This window comes from Tasmannia lanceolata, unplaced genomic scaffold, assembly GCF_043159265.1.
Source record: "Tasmannia lanceolata isolate RefF3 unplaced genomic scaffold, GAP_Taslan_0.1 ptg000008l, whole genome shotgun sequence".
Taxonomy (NCBI): Eukaryota; Viridiplantae; Streptophyta; class Magnoliopsida; order Canellales; family Winteraceae; genus Tasmannia; species Tasmannia lanceolata.
The window spans coordinates 26,451,484-26,476,761 of record NW_027518685.1 but is presented as its reverse complement, the minus strand read 5'-3'; the positions used below and the strand labels follow the sequence as shown (position 1 = coordinate 26,476,761).

At 38.9% G+C, this 25,278-nt stretch overlaps 1 protein-coding gene across 5 annotated transcripts in view; it reads right to left on the bottom strand.

Annotated features, from left to right (window-relative positions):
• The window catches only part of LOC143885003 (uncharacterized), a 137,604-nt gene extending 118,222 nt beyond the window's left edge, over positions 1-19,382 (bottom strand). For all 5 annotated transcript variants that reach the window (XM_077388933.1, XM_077388934.1, XM_077388935.1 and 2 more), the window contains exons 1-8: positions 19,153-19,382; positions 5,286-5,586; positions 4,919-5,144; positions 4,212-4,581; positions 3,693-3,806; positions 3,475-3,603; positions 3,015-3,206; positions 2,735-2,929 (exon numbers count right to left, since the gene is read on the bottom strand). In XM_077388933.1, coding sequence (XP_077245048.1) covers positions 2,735-2,929; positions 3,015-3,206; positions 3,475-3,603; positions 3,693-3,806; positions 4,212-4,581; positions 4,919-5,144; positions 5,286-5,586; positions 19,153-19,251 — 1,626 coding nt within the window. In that variant the 5' untranslated portion in view covers positions 19,252-19,382. The remainder of the gene's footprint in view (positions 1-2,734; positions 2,930-3,014; positions 3,207-3,474; positions 3,604-3,692; positions 3,807-4,211; positions 4,582-4,918; positions 5,145-5,285; positions 5,587-19,152) is intronic.
• Positions 19,383-25,278: the final 5,896 nt, after the last annotated feature.

The window sequence follows — 25,278 nt, the reverse complement described above, 5'->3', positions numbered from 1 at the left end:
GATAAGGATTCTTGATCCGAGGATTGAACATCGTAGGCGATCGGCGAATGAAGTGGCTGATAGCCTAGCAAAGGCTGGAGCCCAAAGGGAAGTAATAGAAATTGCATCTTTTTTGTAAGCCTGATTCAGGGCAACGACTATAAATAGTATTTGTAAGCTTATGGGGACGCCTTGTCCAAACCATATTATAATAAATTGTGATCTTTCAAAAAAAAATATTGACAATTCCTGCAACCAAAAGGATCAACACATCTGCTCTATACCCTGGCATTGAAATAGAAACTATCATAGAGATGAAAGATTGCCCCTAAGCCATCAATTCAAAGAATTACTTTTTGAGACCTCAAATGAATCTCCATTGATTCATTAAGACATCGGCATCAACTGCAGTTGTGCACCAGAGAAAGCACTGCATTCACAGTTAGAGAGAAGCACAAGCACAGCACTAAATCCAGCCTCATCAGGCTTAAGATGTTGAAAACTCAACTCAACTCAACTCCAACAATGCTACTTTATCAGCTAAAAAAATGTTTGGTAATGAACATTGACAATTCCTCCAACTGAAAGGACCAACACATCTGCTCCATCCCCTGGTATTGAAATAGAAACCATCATAGAGAAGAAAGATTGCCCCTAAGCCATCAATTCAAAGAATTACTTTTGAGACCTCAAATGAATCTCCATAGTTCCAAATTAGCAAAGACATCGGTATCAATTGCAGTTGTGCACCAGAGGAAGAATTGCATTCACAGTTAGAGAGAAGCACAGCATTAAATCCAACCTCATCAGACTTAAGATGTTTGCCATCGACTTGGTGGCACCCTTTCATTGGAGGGTGATTCCTCTGGTGTCATTTCTTGGACTGAGGTGCGCTCGCCAGGCCCTTGGAGACTTGCTGTGATTATTGACGAAATAAAGGACCTTAGTGTTGCAAAAAAAAAAAAGAAATCTTTTTCTTTAATCCCATGATATATTCTGTCGGAAAAGTTAAGTTTCAATATCCATGAAGAGTGGTCTGCCTGCCATTTTCCACTTGGTGCGAGTACAATTGGGTAGGCTTAAAGAGATCCCCTTCAGTCCTACAACAACTAAGAAATTTATATGCTTTAAACCATATGTTACCTAAGCACTTCAGAAAGGGTGCCACACCCATGTCCGACACAGCGACACTTGATGCTAAATGTAAGTGTGCTGCCCATAAATCCAGTGCCAATGCTGTACCCATACTATAAGGATGATTCCCTAATCACAGTTCTGTCGTCAAAATGGAAACCTGAGAAGTTGAATATTTCTTCCTTCTCATTATTAATATGTAATGCTTAACCAGCTTATCACTTATTTATATTAATTCAATAAAGACCAACATAAACACAGTTCACGCATCAAGAACCTAAATCCAAAGGCTAACAAAAGAAACCCACGAACCAAGTCCAAGAATTACCTTATTACAGGACTTAACTGGAAATTAAAACACTCAATTAAATAGCCTCAATTGCAGTCTTAATGCAGATGCAGCACGGAAAGAAAATCCTCCCAAGTTCCTAGAAAAGGGAGTGTACTCAATCGGTGGCCATCCATACATACCCCCTCTATCCATCTTTGGCTCTAAACACTAACATACATGTACTCAGTCGAGGCCCATCCATACATCCCGCTTTCCATCTTTGGCTCTAAGCCTTAACATCTCATCCAGAAGAAAAGAATAAATGGAAGCCAATGGAGACAACACACCAAGGGTTGATCAAGAATAAAATGTGCTAATGATCGTTAGTCCTATATCTAAGAGAGTGTACTCAATCGGTGGCCATCCATACATACCCCCTCTATCCATCTTTGGCTCTAAACACTAACATACATGTACTCAGTCGAGGCCCATCCATACATCCCACTTTCCATTTTTGGCTCTAAGCCTTAACATCCCATCCAGAAGAAAAGAATAAATGGAAGCCAATGGAGACAACACACCAAGGGTTGATCAAGAATAAAATGTGCTAATGATCGTTAGTCCTATATCTAAGGCAAAACACGTGTATAAATAATATTCTAAGTATTGCATATAGTTGATCCCACTACTTTTCATGTAGTTGAAACTTGAAAGCAAGTTATCAGATGATAAGATGTGCATCATTTAATAGACAATATTATGATAAAATTACAAGGTATTTGCAAGGAAGTCCTCATGAACAGTCTATATTATAACAACACCGTCTTACAACTAGAAATTATAACTAAGGCCCTGCTTTTTACATAATTCAAAAAATACACTTACCTAAGAAAGAGATGAAATCTCTAGTTTTAAAATATGCCTAGATTGCACAAGGCAAAGGCATTGTGAAGGAAATTATTGTCATTTTGCAAAACTATGGGCACTTTATTCTCAACAAAAAAATCGGCAGTGTCATTTTGCAAGTACAAAAATGAGGGCGGCTAATGTGAGGACATTTTCAGGATTATGTAAATTGTATGGACTCGATTGTAATATTAAAGTATAAGAGGATGGGGTTTTTTTAATGGTAAAGTTTAAGAGGATGTTTTTGCAATATAAACAGCTCATGTGGCTTCCTTATGAAAAAAAAACCCTAAATCACATAGTGATGTGGGCCTGAATTCAATTGTGAATCACGTTTGACTTAGGTAAGCAACCATTACAGTCCATCTTGCGAATAAAATTTGAGTTTCGCTTGTTCAAAATGAAGAAAATGAAAAACAACAATTATTGAATAAAAGAATGTACCTTCAGCTCCCGGCAAATGTCGAAAATTCTACTAAAGATGTTGGGATTAGTGTTGTGAATGGCAATAAAACCCCGCAAGACAAGGCTAGGACTAACATGCCAGAGAAAATGAATTATACCCCTTCTCGTGGCATTTCCAATTATCATGGGAAAAACTGTAGATGAAACTTCATACTGGAGAAGATTAAATGCAGTCTGCAATGAATAGAACACAATCTCATCATTCACCATGAAATGTCTTCTATAAATAATGAAATAACACACACACACAAAAAATTACATTAATATGGGCCATCCCAACAAGTAGGACATCAGGACAATGTTTAAGAGGGAATTCAAGCATTTTTCGAACAGAGCTGGCATGGCCCCTCTCAGCTAGTTGACATAACACCTCTAAAAGATCAAGACAGAGCCAAGCTTGATTTGCATTTCCACGTGGAAGCTTATCTCCATGCAGTGCATCAACATATGACTGTAAAACAGTTGGCCAAGCCAATCAATCAAGCAGAATAACAATATAATGATAATAATAATAATAATAATAATAATAATAAATTCTATATTCTTTGAATATACGCGTGGAAACTTATCTCCTTGAATATTTGTATATTCTTTCTGCTGTTCTTTTTCTTTTATTTTTGTATATCTTTTGGACCATCTTGGTCTTTCTTTAATGAAATTTTTTGCCATTCAAAAAATAATAATAACAATATTATAATAATAATAATAATAAAGCTTACCAGTTGCCTCGAAGAATGTGCAAATGTAAATATTTCAGGTGGTGCAGATATGGCATACTTTAGAAATGATAGCTGGCCTTCGGCATTCTTCCAGACAGATCCACAGATGGAATGGAGTGGGAAAGGATCCTAGACATGTTCGTAGCCATTTATTCAATACTGTTTCAACAAAAAAAGAGTTCCAGGTCCAAAGTCACATGTTCAGATGAGAAACTTACCGGGCATGCCTTTGCATAAATGGACATGAAAAAAGAAAACGCCTCTTCATCAGGAAAGTAAAACTCCTCATGATCCAGGTTTTCCATGACCAATGTCCAATTAGTTTCAGGATTCTGAAGTTTGGAAAATCATAATTAGAAGTAGAACAAATTATACACACTTGCTATGTCTTATCTGCCTACAATTGCTACAATAGCCAGCAACATGGTTTTAAATTTCGGCCGAAATACCGAAATTTAGGATTTCGGTGGGGACCGAAACTGAAATTTTGGAAAATTCCCAAATTCGGAAATTTTGGAAAAATGAAGTTTATTTTCAAAATTGTACGAATTTTCCAAAATTTCGGCCAAAATTACTGAAATTGGGGAATATAAAATTCTTTTTTTCCCAATTTCGACCGAAATTTCGGTTTCGGCCAAGGACAAAACCGAAACCGAAATTTAAAACCTTGGCCAGCAATAAATGAGAAACAAAACAAATGACAAAATGGAAAGTTCAATGCAAGCTCTAATACTTACAAGTTGCTTAATACAATCGACAAGGACATCAATATTCCATGAGCTCCAGCGTGACGAATCAGGAGTTATTGAGTCCGTAGTTGACGGATCAGTAGTGGAACTGCTACCAAGAGCAGAGGAGAATGTTACATATGTGCTTTGACTGTCCTCAAGACCAACATAGGTGCGCGCAATTGTGCCAAGTATCCTAGAAAGAGCGGCTTCATTCAGAGGTGAAAAAAGTGACAGCATCTCTTTACAATTTGAAGCATTAGCTGTACATCCATAACCCAGTTCCTTCATAATATCTGCCATGCTCATTTCCTTCTCTATCTCAGCTAGAACAGCATCAAAATCATTTTCAGTGCACTCATAGAATAAATTCAAATTCCTGCCACAAAACAAAAGGGAAGGCTTCTCTATCAGCACAAAACAATGACTCATAACATGAATTTTTAATCAACTTCATGGTTATGATCATGGATTTAAATTTCGGTTCCAGTTCTAGTTTCGGCCTTGGCCAAAACCGAAATTTCGGCCGAAATCTGTTAAAAAAGGTATTAATTTATTATTTTGGTAATTTCAGCCGAAATTTCGGAAAAACAATATATTATTGAAAAAAAATCAATTTGTTCCAAAATTTCAACCGAGATTTCGGATTTCGGAAAATTTCAGTTTCGGTCCCAACTGAAATCCACAATTTTGGACCGAAATTTAAAGAGAAACACCTCAAAGAGTTGACTTCAGATAAATCATCTATAAGCATTGGGGCTAGTACAAATGGGGGCGTCTCTCTCAGCTTTATCAATGACAACATCTTCATAAAAGAATCAACATGCTTGGCAAGGCCCTGGGACCGAGAGAGAAACATAACAATATTCTGAATCTGCTCATGAGAAACATCGAATGTAGGATTTAAACACAACTCAATCTGAGCCATGCAAAAGTTCTGCCCTGGAGAGAAGATGAATAGTTAAAATCCAAAACATCACTCAGGGAGAAAATAAGTAATGGGAAAGTAAAATAAATTGCACAAAAGTATAGCAGAACTAGATAATTAAGAAACTAATCTCTAAATAAAGCAACTAAGCATACCCCTTAATCTAGAATCCAGATTTTCTGAATCTGACAAAGCAAGACCGATACCAAGTTTCTCAGATGTTGACAAATGCAATGCCTTTGAAAGGTCGCCAAGAAATCCTTCAGTCATCACAGTATTTCTTAGTGATTCACAATAAACTGTACTGAAATTTGGTCTGTCCATCAAGAATCTAAAGGTGGCTGCGAGAAGGTCTGGTTTCAATGGTATATTCTGCATGTCCCCATCATGAAAAATCACTTGATCTAAACATGTTTGGAGCAGTAAAATGCTGCCCTCATGTCCACACCCAACAAACTGCACAGAAGAAACAGATAAAATTAGCAAGTACCAAATGAAAATATCTGTGCAACATCACAGTTACAAAAAATGGCAGTATTTGAATAGCTGAGCTTAAGTTAAATGAAAACACCAAAAACAATGTCTAAATTCAAATTCTATGACCTTATAAGTTCTTTTTTTCATTTGTTGGCAAAGAATAGCAGTATTTGATGACTCAGCTGAGCAGAAGTTAAATGAAAACACCAAAAAACAATGAACTAGTTCAATTTCCATGACCTAATAAGCTTTTTTTTCCGTTTGCACAACAAATTCAAGTTGCTATTGTGGCGATCTTAAAGCTCAATCCACATTATAAACAAAAAAAAAACCTTTGGCCAACTGACAATGAACACAGAATTACAGATTAGTTATTAAAGATATAATATAAAAGAAATATAAACATTACTCAAAAGGCTAAGCTTCACATTGTCAGAAATACTGTGGTTTAGTAACACGGAGATCTGGTCACAGTTTCAATATGCTATAAATAAGAACTCGTGTGTCTTGATCGCTCACATGGTAATATAACTCTGCCACTACAAGATAAATAGAGCACCAATATCAGAATAGGTGATCATGTGTGAATATCAGAATAGATGATCAGGCATGTGTGAACATCTTTTTTTACAATGATAGATAGCTTTATTGAACCGAACGCCTCAACAAAGAACATCAGGGGGCATCACAAAAAAAATCTCCAATCTCAGCCTATCAACTCCAATGCGGGCGAGGTGATCCACTTCAGTGATAGACAATCTGCTAATATGCTGGAAGAGAACCAAGTACCTCGCCACTCAATCTTGAATCCCCTCAATCAAAATCCGAGAACCTCCACTGTGAGCTACTCCCAACCATCCACCTGATAACATTGAGAGAGTTTTCCTCCACAATAAATCTGCCCAAATCACAATCATCCACTATGCTAATGACCTGGAGAAGTGCCCTCACCTCTACATCCTTGGAATATTTGATTCCGATGGGCCCCAATTCTTCTCACTCCAGCCAGTCCAGGATTACTAATGCTCGAGCCGTCAAAATTAAACTTCACCAATCCTGGATCTAAAGGGCTCTATCTGGGAGAAATCGTCACACCCCTCTCCTTGCTAGAGCAGATCTCCCTCCAACACCTTCTGAGATCTGTGATAGAGGGAAACTTGAAGCAGAGTAAGATCCTAACCCAGAAAATGATGAGCGAGATAATCTTATTGAGATGAAGATTGGCGTTTTAGTTGCATTCTTAAAAGTCCGAGCATTCCTTTCCTTCTAGAGGCTCCATATAGTAGCAAAGAGCACTGGGCTATGGAAAAGTCTTCCTTTCCTGGGCCAGAGCACAAAAAAACAACTATTTAGAAGATCACCCCAGGCAATCCTGCAGTGAATAGATAAATGGTTTACTAACTCGCCTGCCTCCACGCATAATGCACAGTGCTCGACAATGAGGACCTTCCGGTTGCGCAGATGATCAATCGTCAGTCATCAAGATCTTATCCTCGAAAACAGACCCAAAATGCACACAATCTAAGAGGTGTTGGGATGTTCTATAGTTGACGAAGGAGAGCTAGGAGCTAGGTTGTGATAGGACTAGACACAAAAAACCCTAGAAGAGTTCCAAATCTTTTAATATTTACCAGTCTTCTTGACGTATAAGGAATCAAGAATATCCAGAAGAATAATGATTCTGTCAATCTCTCTATTAAAGAAACTCCGCATGAAATTAAGCTTCCAAGAAACTTACTCCCCGCACTTCGAAAGTAATCTTGGACGAAAGCTTCTATTTTAGAGTCACTAGGAAGAGGTAGTAATAGGTCCATTAAAACCGCCTTTTTGCTCCATCTGTATTTCCAAAACTTAACTCAATCCCCTTTGTATACCCTATATATGATGCCTATTAGAAATAAGTGATTATGTCTCAGAATGCCCCTCTGCAACGTCAAATCACCACACCGAAATTTCTCATAAAAAAATCCAGTTACGAGAGCACGCACCATGCGTACTTACAATGACACGGGTCCAAAGCCGGTGATTTTCCTCCCCAAACCTCCACAACCACTTCCAAGCAGAGATTTATTAACACGTCTCAAATTTTGGATCCCTAATCATCCAGCTTTGATAGGTCTGCACACCTCCTTCCAAGTAACAAGGTGGAACTTCCTCTTTTTCTACTAATCACCCCAAAGAAAGTTCCTCTGAATATTCTCAATATGCTTGATCACTCCAATCGGCACCTAAAAAGAGAGAGGAAGTTCATAGGGATATTTACCAACACATTCTTAATCAATGTGATCCTCCACCCTAGTGACACTAGGTTCGGCTTCCAAGTAGATAATCTTCTTTCCACCTTTTCATAATCGGTTCCCACATCCTCTTCTTTGGTCTTCCCTTACACAGAGAGGCCGAAATACGTAGTCGGAAACTAATCAACAGAGCACCCAAGAAAGCCAGCCAGAATGTCTTGCTCCTCTTCGGTGGTATGAATGCTGAGAAGTTTAGACTTCCGAAAGTGCCCTATCATTACCTCCTAGTACCGTAGAACAACTTTAAACTTCAGCACTTTATCAGTATCAGTCTTACTAAAAATCATAGTATCATCTGCAAACTGACGATGGAAGACTTCAGGCACCCTAAGACCCAAAATGGAATCCTTCAATGAGGTCACTGCTTCTACTTTTATCCAATATTTTACTAAGGGTTTCAGCAACCAGCAATAACAAGGGAAGAGAGGATCACTATGCCCCTAAGGCCCGGGAGAATTCAAAAAACCCTTTAGGAGAACCATTCACCAAGATAGAGAACCATGCACAAAACATGCATCTTATCATCCCAGCTCGCCACCTAGAACCAAATCCCCTCCGCCCCAATAGATATCATAGGCATTTTCTATAAAAGGAAATTTACACACTATGCATTTTCTTCTGATCTTGGAGTAATTATTTACCACCTCAGGGTTTCAGCAACCAGCAATAACAAGGGAAGAGAGGATCACCATGCCCCTAAGGCCCGGGAGAATTCAAAAAACCCTTTAGGAGAACCATTCACCAAGATAGAGAACCATGCACAAAACATGCATCTTATCATCCCAGCTCACCACCTAGAACCAAATCCCCTCCGCCCCAATAGATATCATAGGCATTTTCTATAAAAGGAAATTTACACAATATGCATTTTCTTCTGATCTTGGAGTAATTATTTACCACCTCATTAGCAATTGGGGCATTGTCCAAAAGCTAATAATGACCATGGATAAAAGCATATTTGTTACTAGAAATGACCTTATGCAAAACATTCCTCAACCTGTCTGCCAGAACTTTAGCCAGAAGCTTATAAAGAAACCCCACCAAATTGAGCATCTTTCATTCAACAAATACATAGACAATACTCAACTCAACTCAACAAAGCCTTTGTCCCAAACTAGTTGGGGTCGGCTAAAAGAATCCTTTAGAAAAAATTCATGAAGAAGGTAAAAGGAATCTACCCGGCTCTAATCCTAGTTCTAGTTGGGTTCTTCTACGTGGATCATTTTCTTCCATTCGACCTATCCAAGGTCATGTTCTATGTTATGTTCCTAGCTATCAAGTCTTTCCTCACTGTTTCTACCCAAGTGGTTTTCGGTCTGCCCCTACCTCTTTTTACTCCATCAATTTGGCACGAGACGCCTCTTCTCACCGGAGCATCCAAAGGCCTACGTTGGATATGTCCAAACCAACTTAAGCGGTGCTCTCTCATCTTCTCCTCAATTAGAGCCACCCCCACCTTTTTACGAATGTCTTCATTTTTAATTCTATCTAGCCTTGTGTGGCCGCACATCCATCTAAGCATTCGCATCTCCGCTACACTCATATTATGCACATCCTGTTTCTTGGTGGCCCAACATTCTGAGCCGTACAGCATGGCGGGCCTCACAGCTGTCTTATAAAACTTTCCCTTCAACTTGGTAGGGATTTTACGGTTGCACAGAACTCCTGAGGCAAGCTTCCACTTCAACCAACCTGCTCTTATTCTATGGTTAACATCCTCTTCAATCTCTCCTTCCTTATGTAGAATTGAACCGAGATAGCCAAGATATCTCTCTTAGGTACCTCATGTCCAGTTACTGCACTCTCGTCCGGCCTCCTTACATTACTAAAGTTGCATTCCATACATTCTGTCTTAGTCCTACTCAGTCTAAAACCTTTAGATTCCAAAGTAGTTCTCCATAACTCTAATTTCGCATTTACTCCTGCTTTGGTTTCGTCGATTAATACTATGTCATCTGCAAATAACATACACCACGGCACCTCATCTTGGATACCCTCCGTAAGCTCATCCATAACTAGAGTAAAAAGTTAAGGGCTTAGAGCTGATCATTGGTGCAGTCCTATTGTAATTGGAAACTCACTAGACGTTCCATCTGTGGTTCTGACACTAGTTACTGCTCCATCGTACATATCCTTAATCGCACCAACATACTTAGTAGGCACTTTTTTCCTTTCAAGGACCCACCACATAACACTCCTGGGAACCCTATCATACGCTTTCTCCAAATCAATGAAAACCATATGAATGTCCTTTTTATTTTCTCTAAATCTCTCCATTAACCGCCTAATGAAGAAGATAGCTTCCATAGTCGATCGTCCGGGCATGAAGCCAAACTGATTATCTGACACCTTAGTCTCTTTTCTTAGTCTAAGCTCAATTACCCCCTCCCAAAGCTTCATGGTGTGACTCATTAGCTTAATTCCTCGGCAATTGGTGCAACTCTGAATATCCCCTTTATTCTTATAAATAGGTACTAATGTTGATGTAGGACCAAGAAGAGAAATAGAAGAAAGAGGAGAAAGAAGAAGAAGAAGAGAAGATTAGAAGTAGAAGAGAAGAATTTAGGAAGAAATAGAAATCTAGGGGAGAAGGATGTAGGACCGGGAAGGGAAATAGAAGAAAGTGGAGGAAGAAGAAGAGAAGATCAGAAGTAGAAGAGAAGAATTTAGGAAGAAATAGAAATCTGGGGGAGAAGCTCTCAATCAATTCAATTAATCATCAAAGTTCACAATAAAGCTGTAAAGAGGCCTATAAATAGGCAATTAACAACCTAAAAGATAGAAACCTACTAAAATAAGAATTTCTAAAAGACTAAAATTCCTAATTCTAAATATCATGGAAAATAAAAGCCTAAAAACTAAAACAAGGAAAATAAATGCCTAGAAATCCTAATGGGCAAATATGCCACTTATCAAGGGAAAATTACATTTACACCCCCTCTAGTTTCTGACACATCCACTTCTACCCCTATAGTTTAAAACGTGACAACTAAACACCCTGTAGTTTCAATTTGTATAAGGTAGGCCCCCTCAGTTGACAGTTCGTCCACAGATTGAAGGGTTAGGATGATCCGATGGAGCTGATTTTTTAGGCACACCCTATCTATGTCAGGGCCCATCAAATGAACGCTTTGGATCATCCAAACAATGTGGGTCCATACCCGAATCCAAACACTACCAAAAACACAGTGGGCCCATATTGTTTGGATGATCCAAAGCGTTCATTTGATGGGCCGCCTACAATCTGCATCAAATGTACTCTTCCTCCACTCATCAGGCAACTTCTTAGTCTTCAAAATATTGTTAAATAATCTAGTTAACCAAACCAAACCAACATCACCCAAGCATCTAAATACAGAGACAATAAAATAATAAAAATATTATGCAGAAATTATTCACCTCCGACACTAGTTTCCTGCCAAAAAGTCTCCAGTAAATTGAAATATAATCGAAAATTGAACAAACAAAAATTTCAGAAATAATTTGTTCAACTCGCTGGCAAATTGCCACCCCTTTGTAATTTCTACTTTATTTTAATGAATTATGTTATCATATTCAAACAATATTATACACAGAGATATAGACATGCATACCTATTCTAAAAGCAACAAACCCAAGAACAATAGACCTCTTATTGATATGGTAGCATCACACCACCCGCATATGTAACATTTTTTTTTTTCTTTTAATGGCTTTCAAGAAAATTAGTATTCCACAGGAACATTGGAACATCACAAGCAAAGAGAAATGAAATGACCAATCCTTCATAAACTCCACAAAAAAGTTCAGCAAAATCATACAAATGTATTATCTATGTATGTAAATGTGAGTTCATACCTTTCAAAACCACAGTTTAATCATAACAATTGGTTTAGGATTTTCAGAAACCTAAACAAACCCAAATTTCTATTTTAAAGAAGCCCAACATAAAATAGAAAGGGAAATACACTATGATGTAGGTGACACTTTGAATTTATTGCAGACACACGCGTCCGACACGACACAGGTGTCGACACTCCTTTGGACACTTTTAAATGTACTACTAGAACTGTTAGACTTAATGTGAGCGTGAGGACAAATTATGATAGCAATGAGTAATTTTATATGCATGTGAGTGTCACCATTTCTAGATTTTTAGATGTTGCCATGTCAGACAACCCGTATCCATGTTAAAACATGACATATAAATCTTTATCCACAAATCATGATTATATATATTTTTTCTATTTTAACAGTGTCTCCGTTTCTAAATTTTGGGGGTTTGCTTTGTCTGACACTCCGTGTCCGTGTCGAGACGCGACACTCGTGTCTGCGTCCACAAATCATCAGGAATACATGTTTTTTTTTTCAAATGGTAATATGATATATTGAAAAAGAACCGAGATTATCCAAAAGGATTACAATAGGAAAAAGAAGAAAAACAAAAGCCTCACGGAGGAAGGAAGTCAAACCACTCCAAATCCAACCTAACCACTCCTGATCTAGCGAGAGAATCAACTACATCATTAGCTGATCTCCTAACATGCCTAAAGACAATAGAAGAGCCTGAAGTCAAATCTGAGATCTCCTCAAAGAAACTAAGAAACTTCCAAGGGGAAGCCACCAATCCCGAAAGCCATCTAATCACATTCGAAGAGTCACCTTCCACTATCACCTTATCATATAGATCCGAACCCAAATGCTTGATACCATGGAATGCCTCTTTAACCTCCGCTTCGGTCGAATCAGTTATGCCAATAGGACCAGAGAAGGCTCATAAAGTCGATCCTAAAGAATCTCTGCACAGACCTCCAACACTAGCCGGACCCGGATTTCTCAAACTAGACCCATCGAAATTGATTTTGAAAAAATCTGCAGGCGGGGCTTCCCACTTATGAATAATCTGAGGTCTTTTTTCTACTTCAAAATAAATTATACGCCACCCCTCCCAAAGGTCAAAAGCCGAAACAAATCGAAACAACGACAGAGTTTTAGCCCATGATATAACTAAAGCTATAATTTTCAGATAGAGCCAGTAAGAAGATTTAGCCACTCCCTCAAAGAGCCTTGAATTCCTCTCTTTCCAAGTAACCCATCACAATGCCAGGAGAGACATTTTCCATAACACTTTCCCTTTCTTTTTCCACGGAACAAACTCCCAACTCTTCATTAAGTCAGGAATCAAACTAGGAAACACCCAACATATACCAAACCTCGACAATAACAACCCCCAAATCTTTCTCACTAGCCTGCAATGAATAAAAATGTGGTCAATAGACTCTCCATCCTCCAAGCATAGAGGACAATGATCCACTAACCACATGCCCCTTTTCTAATGAACTCAATAGTCTGAATTCGGCCACTACACACTGCCCAACCAAAAAAACCGACAGAGGGGGGACAGTGATACTTCCAAACCTTGGCAAAAAGGGGCTCACCACTAGAAGGAACCAAATGAAAGTAGAAAGATTTAACTGAGAAAAACCCGGAAGGGTTCCATAACCAAATTCTTCTATCAACCCCACATCTTTTGATGGAGCAACCTTCTAACAATTCTAACAACTAGGAAATCGCCTCCAATTCTCTATCGAAGAAATTCCTCCTGAAGCTAGGCCTCCAAATTAATTCACTAAAAAGCTAGAGATGAGGTAAGAAAGTTGTGGAGTTATTTATCATTAAAAAAAAGTTGTGGACTTATTAAATGTACGTTGTATTCAGAACAGCGAGACAGTTAATAAACGGAGCCCTCCTCCTGCTACAAGTTCTCAAACTAAACTTGATGGCTCTAGTTTGGGAAATTCAGGTCCCGCCAGTATTGCCTATTTATTTCTCCACGGCAATCAGAATTGGTAATACAAGGGGGCTAGGAATGCCAAAGTAGAGTCGTTAAACGTTAGTTTGACAATTTGTGACATTGAGGGCTTCATCCATTAACTATCTTGCTTTCTTAATAGAACATATTTGCAATAACTCAACATCCTCCTTATCTCATCTCTATTTATTCTTTGGTTTAGAGACATATGCCCGTTGAGGAACCGAGGATAAGATAATATCATGCAGTCTCCTCACCCCTTTACTTTGATCTTTAAAAAATCTTCTATTATTCTCCTTCCAAGGCGTCCACACAATAGCCAATAGACAGCCTCCATACTCTTTCCTCCCTTCGGCCACAAGGCATAACCCAATTGTCTACCAACATCCCAAATCACTAAGGCATTGTCCATCTACAATCAATTGAAGCTAGAACGTACGTCTGACAAGTTAAAGATGCAAAACACTTATTTTCTTTGACGGTTGAGAAGGTTGGCTTTGTTGGGGACACAAATGTCGTCCGCTTATTAGTGATAACGAGGCAAGTTTTAAGGCTATGAGAATATGTTGATTGATATAAGTAGCGGTGCAACTCGGGTCCGATTCAACCCTAACCAGCCGGCTTCAACCAGAAAAAAAAAATTTGGGTCAGGTTGGGTTGAGTTTGGGTCGGGTTCAAGTTCGGGTTTGGGTTGAGTTCGGGCTGGGTTCGGGTTGAGGGCTTGGGCAACCCAACCCGAGTGAAACCCGACATTTTTAATCATATTTTTTTCTACTAAGCTTAAAAAATCAGGTTAGGTCGGGTTGAACTCAGATCGGGTCGCGTTAGGGTTGGACAAAAAAGGGTTCCTCGTGTCAAGTCGGGTTGAACCTCGTCGGGTTGGAACTCAGGTCGGATCGGGTTCGGGGTGAGAAATGGTTCCCCGGGTCAGCTTCGGTTTGGCCTCAACCAGGCCCGATCCGACCCTAGTTACACCCCCTGGATAAAATCAAGGTTTTAAATTTTGACCGAAATCCGAAATTTCGGGTTTCGGTTGAGACCGAAACCGAAATTGGGTAAACTCGAAATGTTACAAAATTTCGAGAAATTTAAGGAATATCACCCAAAAATCTGGGTTTTATTCATTATTTAATATTATCACGAAATTTCGGCCAAAATTTCAGGGATTTCGCTTGAATTTTGTAGGGGATAAAATATTGCGTTAATTGATTTCGAGAGATTTCGTTCAAAATTTCTGAAATTTCGGTTTTGGTGGGGACCGAAACGCCCTCCAAAACCAAGATTTAAAACCTTGGATAAAAGACACATTTTTCAGAACTCATGTGGTGACCCACTAAATTATCTTAGAGACTTCGAACGAAGAAGTGAACACAAAATATCACAAAAAAAAATAGAAATATGGTTGCTTGAGTGATGAACAACAAATACCATTCATTTGCTTGCTAGAGTGATGAACAAAAAGTACCATCCATTTGCTTGCTAGAGTGATGAACACAAAATACCATCCATTTTCAGTGGATTTACTGAATAAATGCATGGATTGTAGGGAGTTATTAAGAGATAGGATCACACGTTCTGCCAAGCACTTCGTAGTTTTGGAGAGCCTCTGTAGAATTAAGTTTACTTAAGCAACGATTTTTGCCTCTCAGTATTATTTGTCCAAGATAAAAAAGACTAAATTATCGCAAATTGTAGGAGTGCTCGTACAAGCACAGGATCTTTGAACCCATATTATAGTCTTGTAACCAGTATTACCATGTCCATGTTTATTGAAAAAAAGACTCAAAATTGAGCTTGAGACAATCAGCAAGAGGTGCTACCAATTAGTTGATCAATTTTTAGATGGATTTTGCTTAATTTGGTCTTGTTCTTTCATCCTTGAACATACCACTCCCGATTCCCTTAATTCCTTGCTCACTTTGTCGCAAGAGCTAATGCGCTAGTTAATATGATTGATATCCATACTGTTAGCCAGACGACGAATGAGAGTGAGGCTGGATTCCATCCAAGCTAAAACGGCTTTGATCTACATTATATGATTTGCAAATCCCCATGGATTGTCATTTTCCCTTGAGGCCAATGAGATGACATTAGCTCGCCCTCAATCCAAATATGCCTCCCCGATTGATCGAGATGATTTTTAAACCTTCAAGGAGAAACTTCACGTGTACCTCGTTAGAGTTAGCAACTCCAATAGGGGTGAAAGAACCAAATAAGAATGTCGCCCATATCGCTTATTAAGACTTGGCCACTTCCAGTTGGACCATGATTACCTCTAGAACTTCCGTCGAAATTGAATTTCACAGAATTGGGAGGAAGAGGGCTCCATCTCACATCCTTTTTAGATGGGCTCAATCCTCAAAGCCTGCGTTCTCAAGCATTGGATTCAACTGATCAGCGGGCAGGGGGGAAGGAGTAGGGCTCACACAATTAAGTGAAGGACCCCCTAGGGCCTTTCTGAAGTGTGGCATTATAGACCGGCATTGTTCTACCCTTGGGTCCCATGCTTAGTTGCAGATTCCGTTTCTTTAGTCGTTTCTGTGAACCCATATAGGGGTGCAACTCGGGCGGGTTCAACCCGGAAAAAATCAGGTTGGGTTGAGTTCGGGTCGGGTTTGGGCTCGGGTTTGGGTTTTCTCAACCAGGGTTGAGTTTGAGTCAGGTTCGGGTTGAGGGCTTGGGCAACCCGACACGAGTGAACCCGACATTTTTAATAATTTTTTTATTTTTTAACCTTAAATCTCGGGTCAGGTCGGGTCGGGTTGGCAAAAAGGGTTCCTCGGGTCGGGTCGGGTCGAGCCTTGTCAGGTTGGAACTCGGGTCGGGTCGGGTCAGGTCGGGTTGAGCAAATGGTTGCTCAGGTCGGGTTCGGGTTGGCCTCAACCCGAGCCAACCCGACCCGAGTTGCACCTCTAAACCCATATGGTCTTGTAACCGGTAACACCATGTCCATGTTTATCGAAAAAAGGACTCATAATTGAGCTTGAGACAATCGGCTGGAGGCTCTACCAATGGGTTGATCAATTTTTTAGATGGATTTTGCTTAATTTGGTCTTGTTCTTGCATCCTTGAAAATCGCCACTCCCGATTCCTTTAATTCCTTCCTCACTTTGTCTCAGGAGCTAATGCACTAGTTAATATGATTGATATCCATACTGTTAGCCAGACGACGAATGACTGAGGCTGGATTCCATCCTACCTAAAACATCTTTGATCTAACATTATATGATTTGCAAATTCCCCATGGATTGTCGCTTTTCCCTGAGGCCCATGAGATGACATTAGCTTGCCCTCAATCCAAATACGCCCTGCAGTTAAACCTTCAAGGAGAAACTTAACGTCTACCTCGTTAGAGTTAGCAACTCCAACAGGGATCGGAGAACCAAATGAGAATGACACCCAAATCGCCCACTTCCAATTGGATCATGATTACGTCTAGAGCTTCCGTCGAAATTGAATTTCACATAATTGGGAGGAAGAGGGCTCCATCTCACGTTCTTTTTAGAGGGGCTAAATCCGTTTCATGCTTAGTTGCTGATTCTGTTTCTTTCGGCGTTTATTTGAAACCGTATGGTCTTGTAACCAGTATCACCATGTCCACATATATCAAAAAAAGGACTCTCATAATTGAGCTTGAGATAATCAGCTGATTTTTTCTCCAATTAGCTGATCAATTTTTTAGATGGATTTTGCTTGTTTGGTCTTGTTCTTGCATCCTTGAAAATTGCCACTCCCGATTCCCTTAATTCCTTCCTCACTTTGTCTCAGGAGATAATGCACTAGTTAATATGATTGATATCCATACTATTAGCTAGATGACGAATAAGAGTGAGGCTGGATTCCATCCTAGCTAAAACGTCAATGAACTACATTATATGATTTGCAAATCCCCCTTGAGGCTCATGCGATGAAATTAGCTTGATCTCAGTCCAAATATGCCTCCCATATTGATTGAGATGATCTTTAAACCTTTGAGGAGAAACTTCACGACTACCACGTTAGAGTTAGCAGCTCCAATAGGGGTCGGAGAACCAAATGAGAATTTCACCCATATCACTTATTAAAACCAGCCCACTTCCGGTTGGACCATGATTACCTCTAGTGCTTCAGTCGAAATTGAATTTCTCTGAATTGGTAGGAAGAGGACTCCATCTCACATTCTTTTTAGATGGACTCAATCCGTCCCATGCTTAGTTGCCGATTCCGTTTCTTTCGTTATTTCGTTTTTGTCAGTGAAACGGAACGTTTCGGCATTTCGTTTAGGAAAAGATGCTACCAATGGAGACTAGATGAAAAAAATTTAGAGACCAAATTATGAAATGATTTTTTACCGGACTTTGGAATTTAATAATGTTTGGGCATGATAGAATTTCTGAAATTTTAAAATTGACAAAATACGCCATCGTTTAGAAATTAAGATTTTGACCCAATCTCGAATGACCATAAAAGGTCGGGATTTTGTGCTAGAACTTCTGACTTTTTATCCTATTAGAATTGGTTCTTGAAACTGTTTTTAATAAATCCAAAAGGGGGTATCCCCTATTAACAGGTAAATCTTAAGTAAATGGATTACTAAAATAACTTTGCATGTAAATACACAGTTCCCTGTATTTCTCTGGTTCTTCGTCACACAACTAAGAAGAGGGAAGAGGAAGAGAGGAAGGGAATGAAACCCCGAACGAAACGGGATGACACATTGCCCTGTTTCGGACAAAACAGAACAAAATCCTATGTTTCAATCCTGTGTTTCAGCTGAAAAGGGACAAAACGGAACAAAACGGGATTGTTACTCTACCCTCAACGATCCATAAGTTCTTCTACTTTCAGATTCCCCACATAACAGCATAAGGAACAAATCACCAAAGAATTTACCTCTTTTACCGAGCTTCTTCATCCACAACCTGGTTATGAGGTATCTCATTGATTCTATGATATCCATATTGTGTCAGCACTTAAGAATGCCACACCATATCATCTGAGCAATTCTACAATGCATAAATACATGTGTTGCAGATTCGTTATCATTCCAAAGCATTTCACATCTGATTGCAAATATGATTTTCCTTGTATGAATAATAACATGGGTATTGGAGTAAATGAGTAATCAAATAAGGGAGCCCAGCAAAATGTCGCTACTCGGAGGGTGGGAATGGGAACAATCCAAGCCAATGCCTTGCTATTTTTTGTTGTGGTATTGTGCGAAAGGACTTTGAAGAATGATATTGTCCTATTACAAGACATTCAATTTTCAAGAAAACCAAAATGATCGATTGGTCCGATCCGATTACTGATAAAACATTTTGCAAAACCTAATGTCCGAAAAGATGATGCATCAAACGAATAGTTCTGAATAGTAGAATAAGTAAACAGACAAAAACAATATCTAGGCTTTACAGATAATGCAAGAGGATATAGAGAGAGATAGAGTATATAGGTTTTATCTAGGGTTTTGCAAACCTGGCATAACTCGTGAAAGATTGAGTCGTAATTGGAATCGTTCACGTTATCCAGCAAAAAGCGAATCTGATTTGCAATGGTGGAAGAGAAAGGAGGCATGGTGAGAACAATGTTTAGGGTTTCTGAAGGTAGATGTATGAATAATAAAGATTATAAAGGATGGATTTGTGAGTACTGATGAATAGAGACGTGCGCTCTCTGGATTTGATTTGCCCTGGCAAAGACGAAGAATGTTCTGAGTTTCTGATACATGGGAAGTGCGTCTTATATAAGTTATATAAGTTATAAGCGGCAAATTTACTTATTTGTCCCTACTAAAAAAACCTACGTCAAAACTTATTTACCAAATAAACATAGAATTTTCTAATAGACGGTTTGGATCATCCTATGGTGCGGGCCATACCGTACTTTTAATAAAGTAAGGAGTGGCCTCATAAAAAACAGTAGTGCTGACAACATTTCCCTTTTCTTAATTTGGAATGCTAGTTAGAAAATATTTCCCTCTATTGATAGTATATTAGAAAAATATGAGGAATTCTAGACTGAAGGGCACTCCTATTGGCTACACATCACCATCATGCATTAATAAGAGATGAAAAGTCAAACATGATGGTGATGTGCAGCCAATGGGGGAGCCCTTTCACCTCATTTTTGCAAGAGCTCCCTTCAGTTTAGACTTCCTCTAGAAATATATTTCAAGCAATAATCTTTGAAAAGTCTCTCCCTCTATCTCGACCCCACGCATCAAAATATGAAAAGCTGCCGACCACATTGATATATTTGGTGTAAATCGTGGGCCCGCACCTATTCATGGGTTTGGTGCATATGGTAGGCCCAAGGTTTTAAATTTCGGTTTCGGGGTACATTTCGGTCGCCACCGAAACTGGAATTTCAGCCGAAATCCCAAAATTTCTGCCGTAATTCGGTAAAGGGCCTCAAAATTTCTGTTTTTTTGGGCTGAAATTTAGACTGAAGTTTAGTAAAGGATATAAAAAATAATATTTTTCCTGAAATTTCAGCCGAAATTTTGTACGTTTCGTCGATTTTGGATTTCGGTGGTTTCGATTCCGGATTTCGAACTAAATTTAAAACCTTGGGTAGGCCAAACCACGTCAAAACATGAACTAGAATGGCGGGGCCGCGGGCCTCATCTGAATCATGGGTTTGAGAAGGGTTTTAGGGACAACCCATCAAAACATGGTGTAAGTGGTGGGCCTCGTGCCAGTCTATAGCAGAGTTGATGGCTCCACCCCATCGAAAGTAACCTTTGCTTAAATTAAGGGTAAATTTGATGTTGGGGGGGGGGGGGGGGGGGGGGAATTAAAACTTATTAAAGGTAGATGAAAGTGATATTGGTAATTAAGAAATTTTTTTACGGGAGTCTAGTTGATACTTAGGAGGTTTTCAGTAGTTTTGCCTATGTTTCAATGCCAGGGGTTGAGATCATTCTGAGGTGAGTTCAGTCGCATTGGAGACTAACTTTGGGGACGTAGTAAGGCCTTAATTCCACTTAACTATTGGCTTCCACTCCGAAAACTTGAGTTAGTCGAGAGGATTAGGATTACCCCGAGATTCACCCAAAGTCACACCCACATCAGAAAAGCCTACCTAAGAATTCTTCTCAAACTGAGTAGAACTTCAAAGCTCTAATCAAGCAGCCCCCCTCTAGTGAAAAAATGACCAAAATGCTCTTATTTCACGAAAATTGAGAGAATTATTAAAATTAGAATAAAAAATTACGCTTTTCATCACATCAAACATTGTGAAATTGCGAAAATAGAAAATTCCAAAAAAGGAAAAATATCAGAAAATGTCTCATGAAAAATAACAAAAATAACCCTCAACTCGTGCGAATTGAGAAAAAGTAGAGAAGTAGAAAAATCCTAGAATGGAGAAAAAATCATAAAACATGCCCATATGTCATGGTCCATGGAAAATATCCAAAATGCACTATCTCATAAAATGCCTAAAACACTCACCTGGTTGCAAGCAATTTTACAGTTTTTTTTTTTTTTATGACGTAGGATGTCCCCACCTCCTTCGGGACTAGGACTAGTCCCTACAGATACACGCAACGACCCACTCACCACGTGTATCAGGTAAGTCGGGGGCGGGATTCGAACACTCGTCAACAGGGAGCAAACCTGTGACTTTATGCCGAAGAGCCAATGCCTCGGTGGGTTGTAATTTCACAGTTGGCTTTGTGTTTTGGGTCAAAATTGGCTGAAAACATTGAAAGGCGATCAATTCTGGCATGCCTGCGCATGAACATCGTCGACCAAGGGGGAGGGGGGCATCTCTTATTCCCACATATCAGCCTATATAAACAAGGCCGGCTGTTCTTGAGAGATAAGTTGAGCCTGATATGGCGCAATAAACTGTCTTTGCTCAAAGATCGATCAAGCCACAAAGACACTTGATCATTCTGACTATGTTATGTGTAGGAAAAACTCATAATTTGGATCATAAGTCTATTAGACGCAGGCAATGACTCTCAACATGATTTTAACTCGAATTAGAATCATATTCTTTAACTGCAAAAGACCGGGATGTTTGATGCCAATTCTAGTTAGTCAATAGATTTTCTTTTATAACTTTGCTATATAACTCACTATATAGAAGGGTCTATTTATTAACAAGTTATACATGGGTATTTTCAGGGGAAAAGGGACGTGATATATTTGCCCGTCTTTCTTCCCCTGGGCATCCTCTTCTCAAACAAAATCAATTTGGAAAGATCAAATTGATCAAAACACAAAGAAAACGAAGCAACGCATAGAGAAAAGATCAGAAGAAGGAATCAAACAAAGATGAGATGACAAACAAACTTTAGTAATTGTAATAATTAAAAAAAATGTTTAATAAAAAAAAAAAGTACCCCCCTCATGATCAATGAAAAGTTATTAAATGATAATAAGCACCCCCTAAACCTTGCTTTCCTAGTTTCGCTGCTTCTCTTAATAATAATAATATTAATATTTTTATAAATTGATATTCTAATAAAGGCTACTCTTAAACACTCGTTAAAAAGAAAGGCTCATTAAAGTCATTCATGAAAAGTCAGTTGAAAAAAAGAACCCCTTCCTCAATTAGCTTATATAAAAGTAGGCATTATGTTAGATAGCTTACCAATAGGCCAAAAGCTCTAGAGTTGATGGAATGCGTTAGGCAAGGCCCTTCAAACCTATCCCATACTATGCTGGATCCCACCCAATCACATGCCTAATCAGGCCCCCACTCAGGACCGTAACATTGCACCACGCTTCCGTATCCACCGTCCTCAGCGGTTCACTCTGTGACAGCTTTCACTCTTGCCTTTTTTTTCAAGTAGCCCTTTCCACAGGTCGCCCTTACGTGACTAACACGGGACGTGGTGGCTGGGGGTTAGGTATATTACCAATACGCCAAAAGCTTCAAAGCTGATGGAACGCGTTAGGCAAGGCCCTTTAAAGTTTAAACCTATCCCATAGCAGGCTGGGTCCCACCCAGTCCCATATATAGGCAGCCCCCCACTTAGGACCGTAACACATTCAATAGACCTTTTCTAAATAGAATCAAAGTACCAAAAAGTACAGTGTCATTGTAGAGAATCCCTGTCTTGTTTTCCACATCATAATTTCCTCCTTCTATATACAATTTCTCTTGCCATTTCTTCCTTTTTATTTCATATAATCAAAGAATTATATACATATGAAACCTAGCTTAACAAAAAAATGAATATTTATCGGTAATGCTCAGCAATTCGAAAAAGAAGCAATTAACAGGGAAAGATCTTTGATTACGATTAAAAATGAACAATCTCAAATACATTAAGATCCGATTTTTGATCATTTCTTGGTGAACATGATCTGCCATTATCTCTTTGATCCCTACATTTATGTGCCAGAAAGAGAGACAGAAGAAAGAGGGATGGATATACCATTTTCTGAGAAAAAAATGGTGAGAAAAGTATGGTTGGGCCCATTGATTTGATGACCCAAATCACCAACCATCATTACAATGGGTCCGAAAACTGAAACTATCATTCTTGAGATCATCGTAACCTTGATTTGTAGAGATTTTGGCAGCATTTCGAACCCTTTAATTTGCAAACTATAGGTTTAAGTATTCATAATGTCATCTTATGTAGAAGATTTAGGCCATGTTCGTCTCTAAGATTATGACAACCGATGGTGAGCCTCTAAACCTATTATTGGGCTCCAATTACATAATTTTGAGTTTAATAATCAGTTTGAGGGTTCACCATCGGTTGTCATAATCTGCCATAATCTTTTTGATCCCTACATTTATGTGCCAGAACAAAGAGAGACAGAAGAAAGAGGGATGGATATACCATTTTCCGAGAAAAAAAATGGTGAGAAAAGAATGGTTGGGCCCATTGATTTGATGACCCAAATCTCCAACCATCATTACAATGGGTCCGAAAACTGAAACTATCATTCTTGAGATCATCGTAACCTTGATTTGTAGAGATTTTGGCAGCATTTCGAACCCTTTAATTTGCAAACTATAGGTTTAAGTATTCATAATGTCATCTTATGTAGAAGATTTAGGCCATGTTCGTCTCTAAGATTATGACAACCAATGGTGAGCCTCTAAACCTATTATTGGGCTCCAATTACTTTAATTTTGAGTTTAATAATCAGTTTGAGGGTTCACCATCGGTTGTCATAATCTCAAACGAACAGGTCCTTAGGGAAGTGATAATATTCTCCCTCTTTTATTCATTCCCCCCCCCCCCCCCCCCCCCCAAACTTCAGATCGGATCCACCTATGACTCAGTTACGATCCATCCAATTCCCTTATCAATCGTATTAGTGTCTGGCTCATGAACCATTTCAATCAGATTGTCCACTGAAGTGTCCTACTAGGCCCTACTTACACTGTAGACTGTATTAAAATTCTCGGCAGAGGGTGAGCCGTCATTGGCTATAGAAGGCAAAGAAGAGGGTGGCTCAAGACATGAATAGAGATGAGTGAAAAAGTAATGAAAATAGGAATAGTTCGAAAAGAATAGATATGACTTATTTGTCTTAAAATACTACAGTAAAAAAGATTAAATAACGCTTTCTCCAACAGCTTAAGCTTTTGGATTTGGAGTAACTAGTTTGTTGCACATGGTATCAAAGCAAAGCTCCTGAGTTCAAACCTCCTTGATAGCTAAAAAGGATCCACATGCAATGGTCAACCCAAAATATGTCCACGAAGGCTAAAATATGCAATACGTTCTATACCATAGAAGCCCAAAATTCCTAAACCCGACCTACCAAAGATAGTTTCTTGGGTAAGATAGGTTGGGTTTTTCTACATTATCGATACATGCACCATAATTTATGTTCAAATAGTTGAATTTTTATCGTGCATGTTCTATTCCAATCCAATGGTTGAACCTATATATTTAGAAGAGAAAACGGTTCCTACACATATGTGTAGATAAGTTATCTACACACTAGCTTAAAATACAGTGGGGGCCACATTATTTGGGTGATCCAAACCATTCATTTTTAAGGCCCTCACATAGATAGGGTGTCCACAAAAAATCAGATCCGTAGGATCATCCTAACCATTCGAACTGTGGAGGCAAAAAATGGACTAATTTGTGAAGGTTTAAAGACATCCATTTTACCTCCACAAATCGTAGGGTTGGGATGATCCTATGGATCTAATTTTTCGTAGACACCCTATCTATGTGAGGGCCTTTAAAATTGATGGCTTGGATCACCCAAACAATGTGGGCCCCCACTGTATTTTAAGCTAGTGTGTAGAGAACTCTCTACACATATGTGTAGGAACCGTTTTCTCTATTTAGAATACATCTTGGTAAATAGTTTTTTCTCCAAAGACATCCTAAATATGATAAAAAATCAACATTCGTAGAGGCATGTATGTACATGCATGATGACCTCATTAAAATGATGTTGAATCTTCAGTATTAAATCTACTTGTATTAAGAATCGCTGCTATTGAATCTCGGGCAGGCTCGGTTTATTTTTTTTTAAATACCCGAGATTCCTAAGCCTGCCCCATGATTTTTTCGGGTCGGGTTAATATAGGTCGGGTAAAACCCCACCCAAGTTGCAACCCTACATGAGACAAGTGTTTCTTTATATGCAAAAATAAATACAT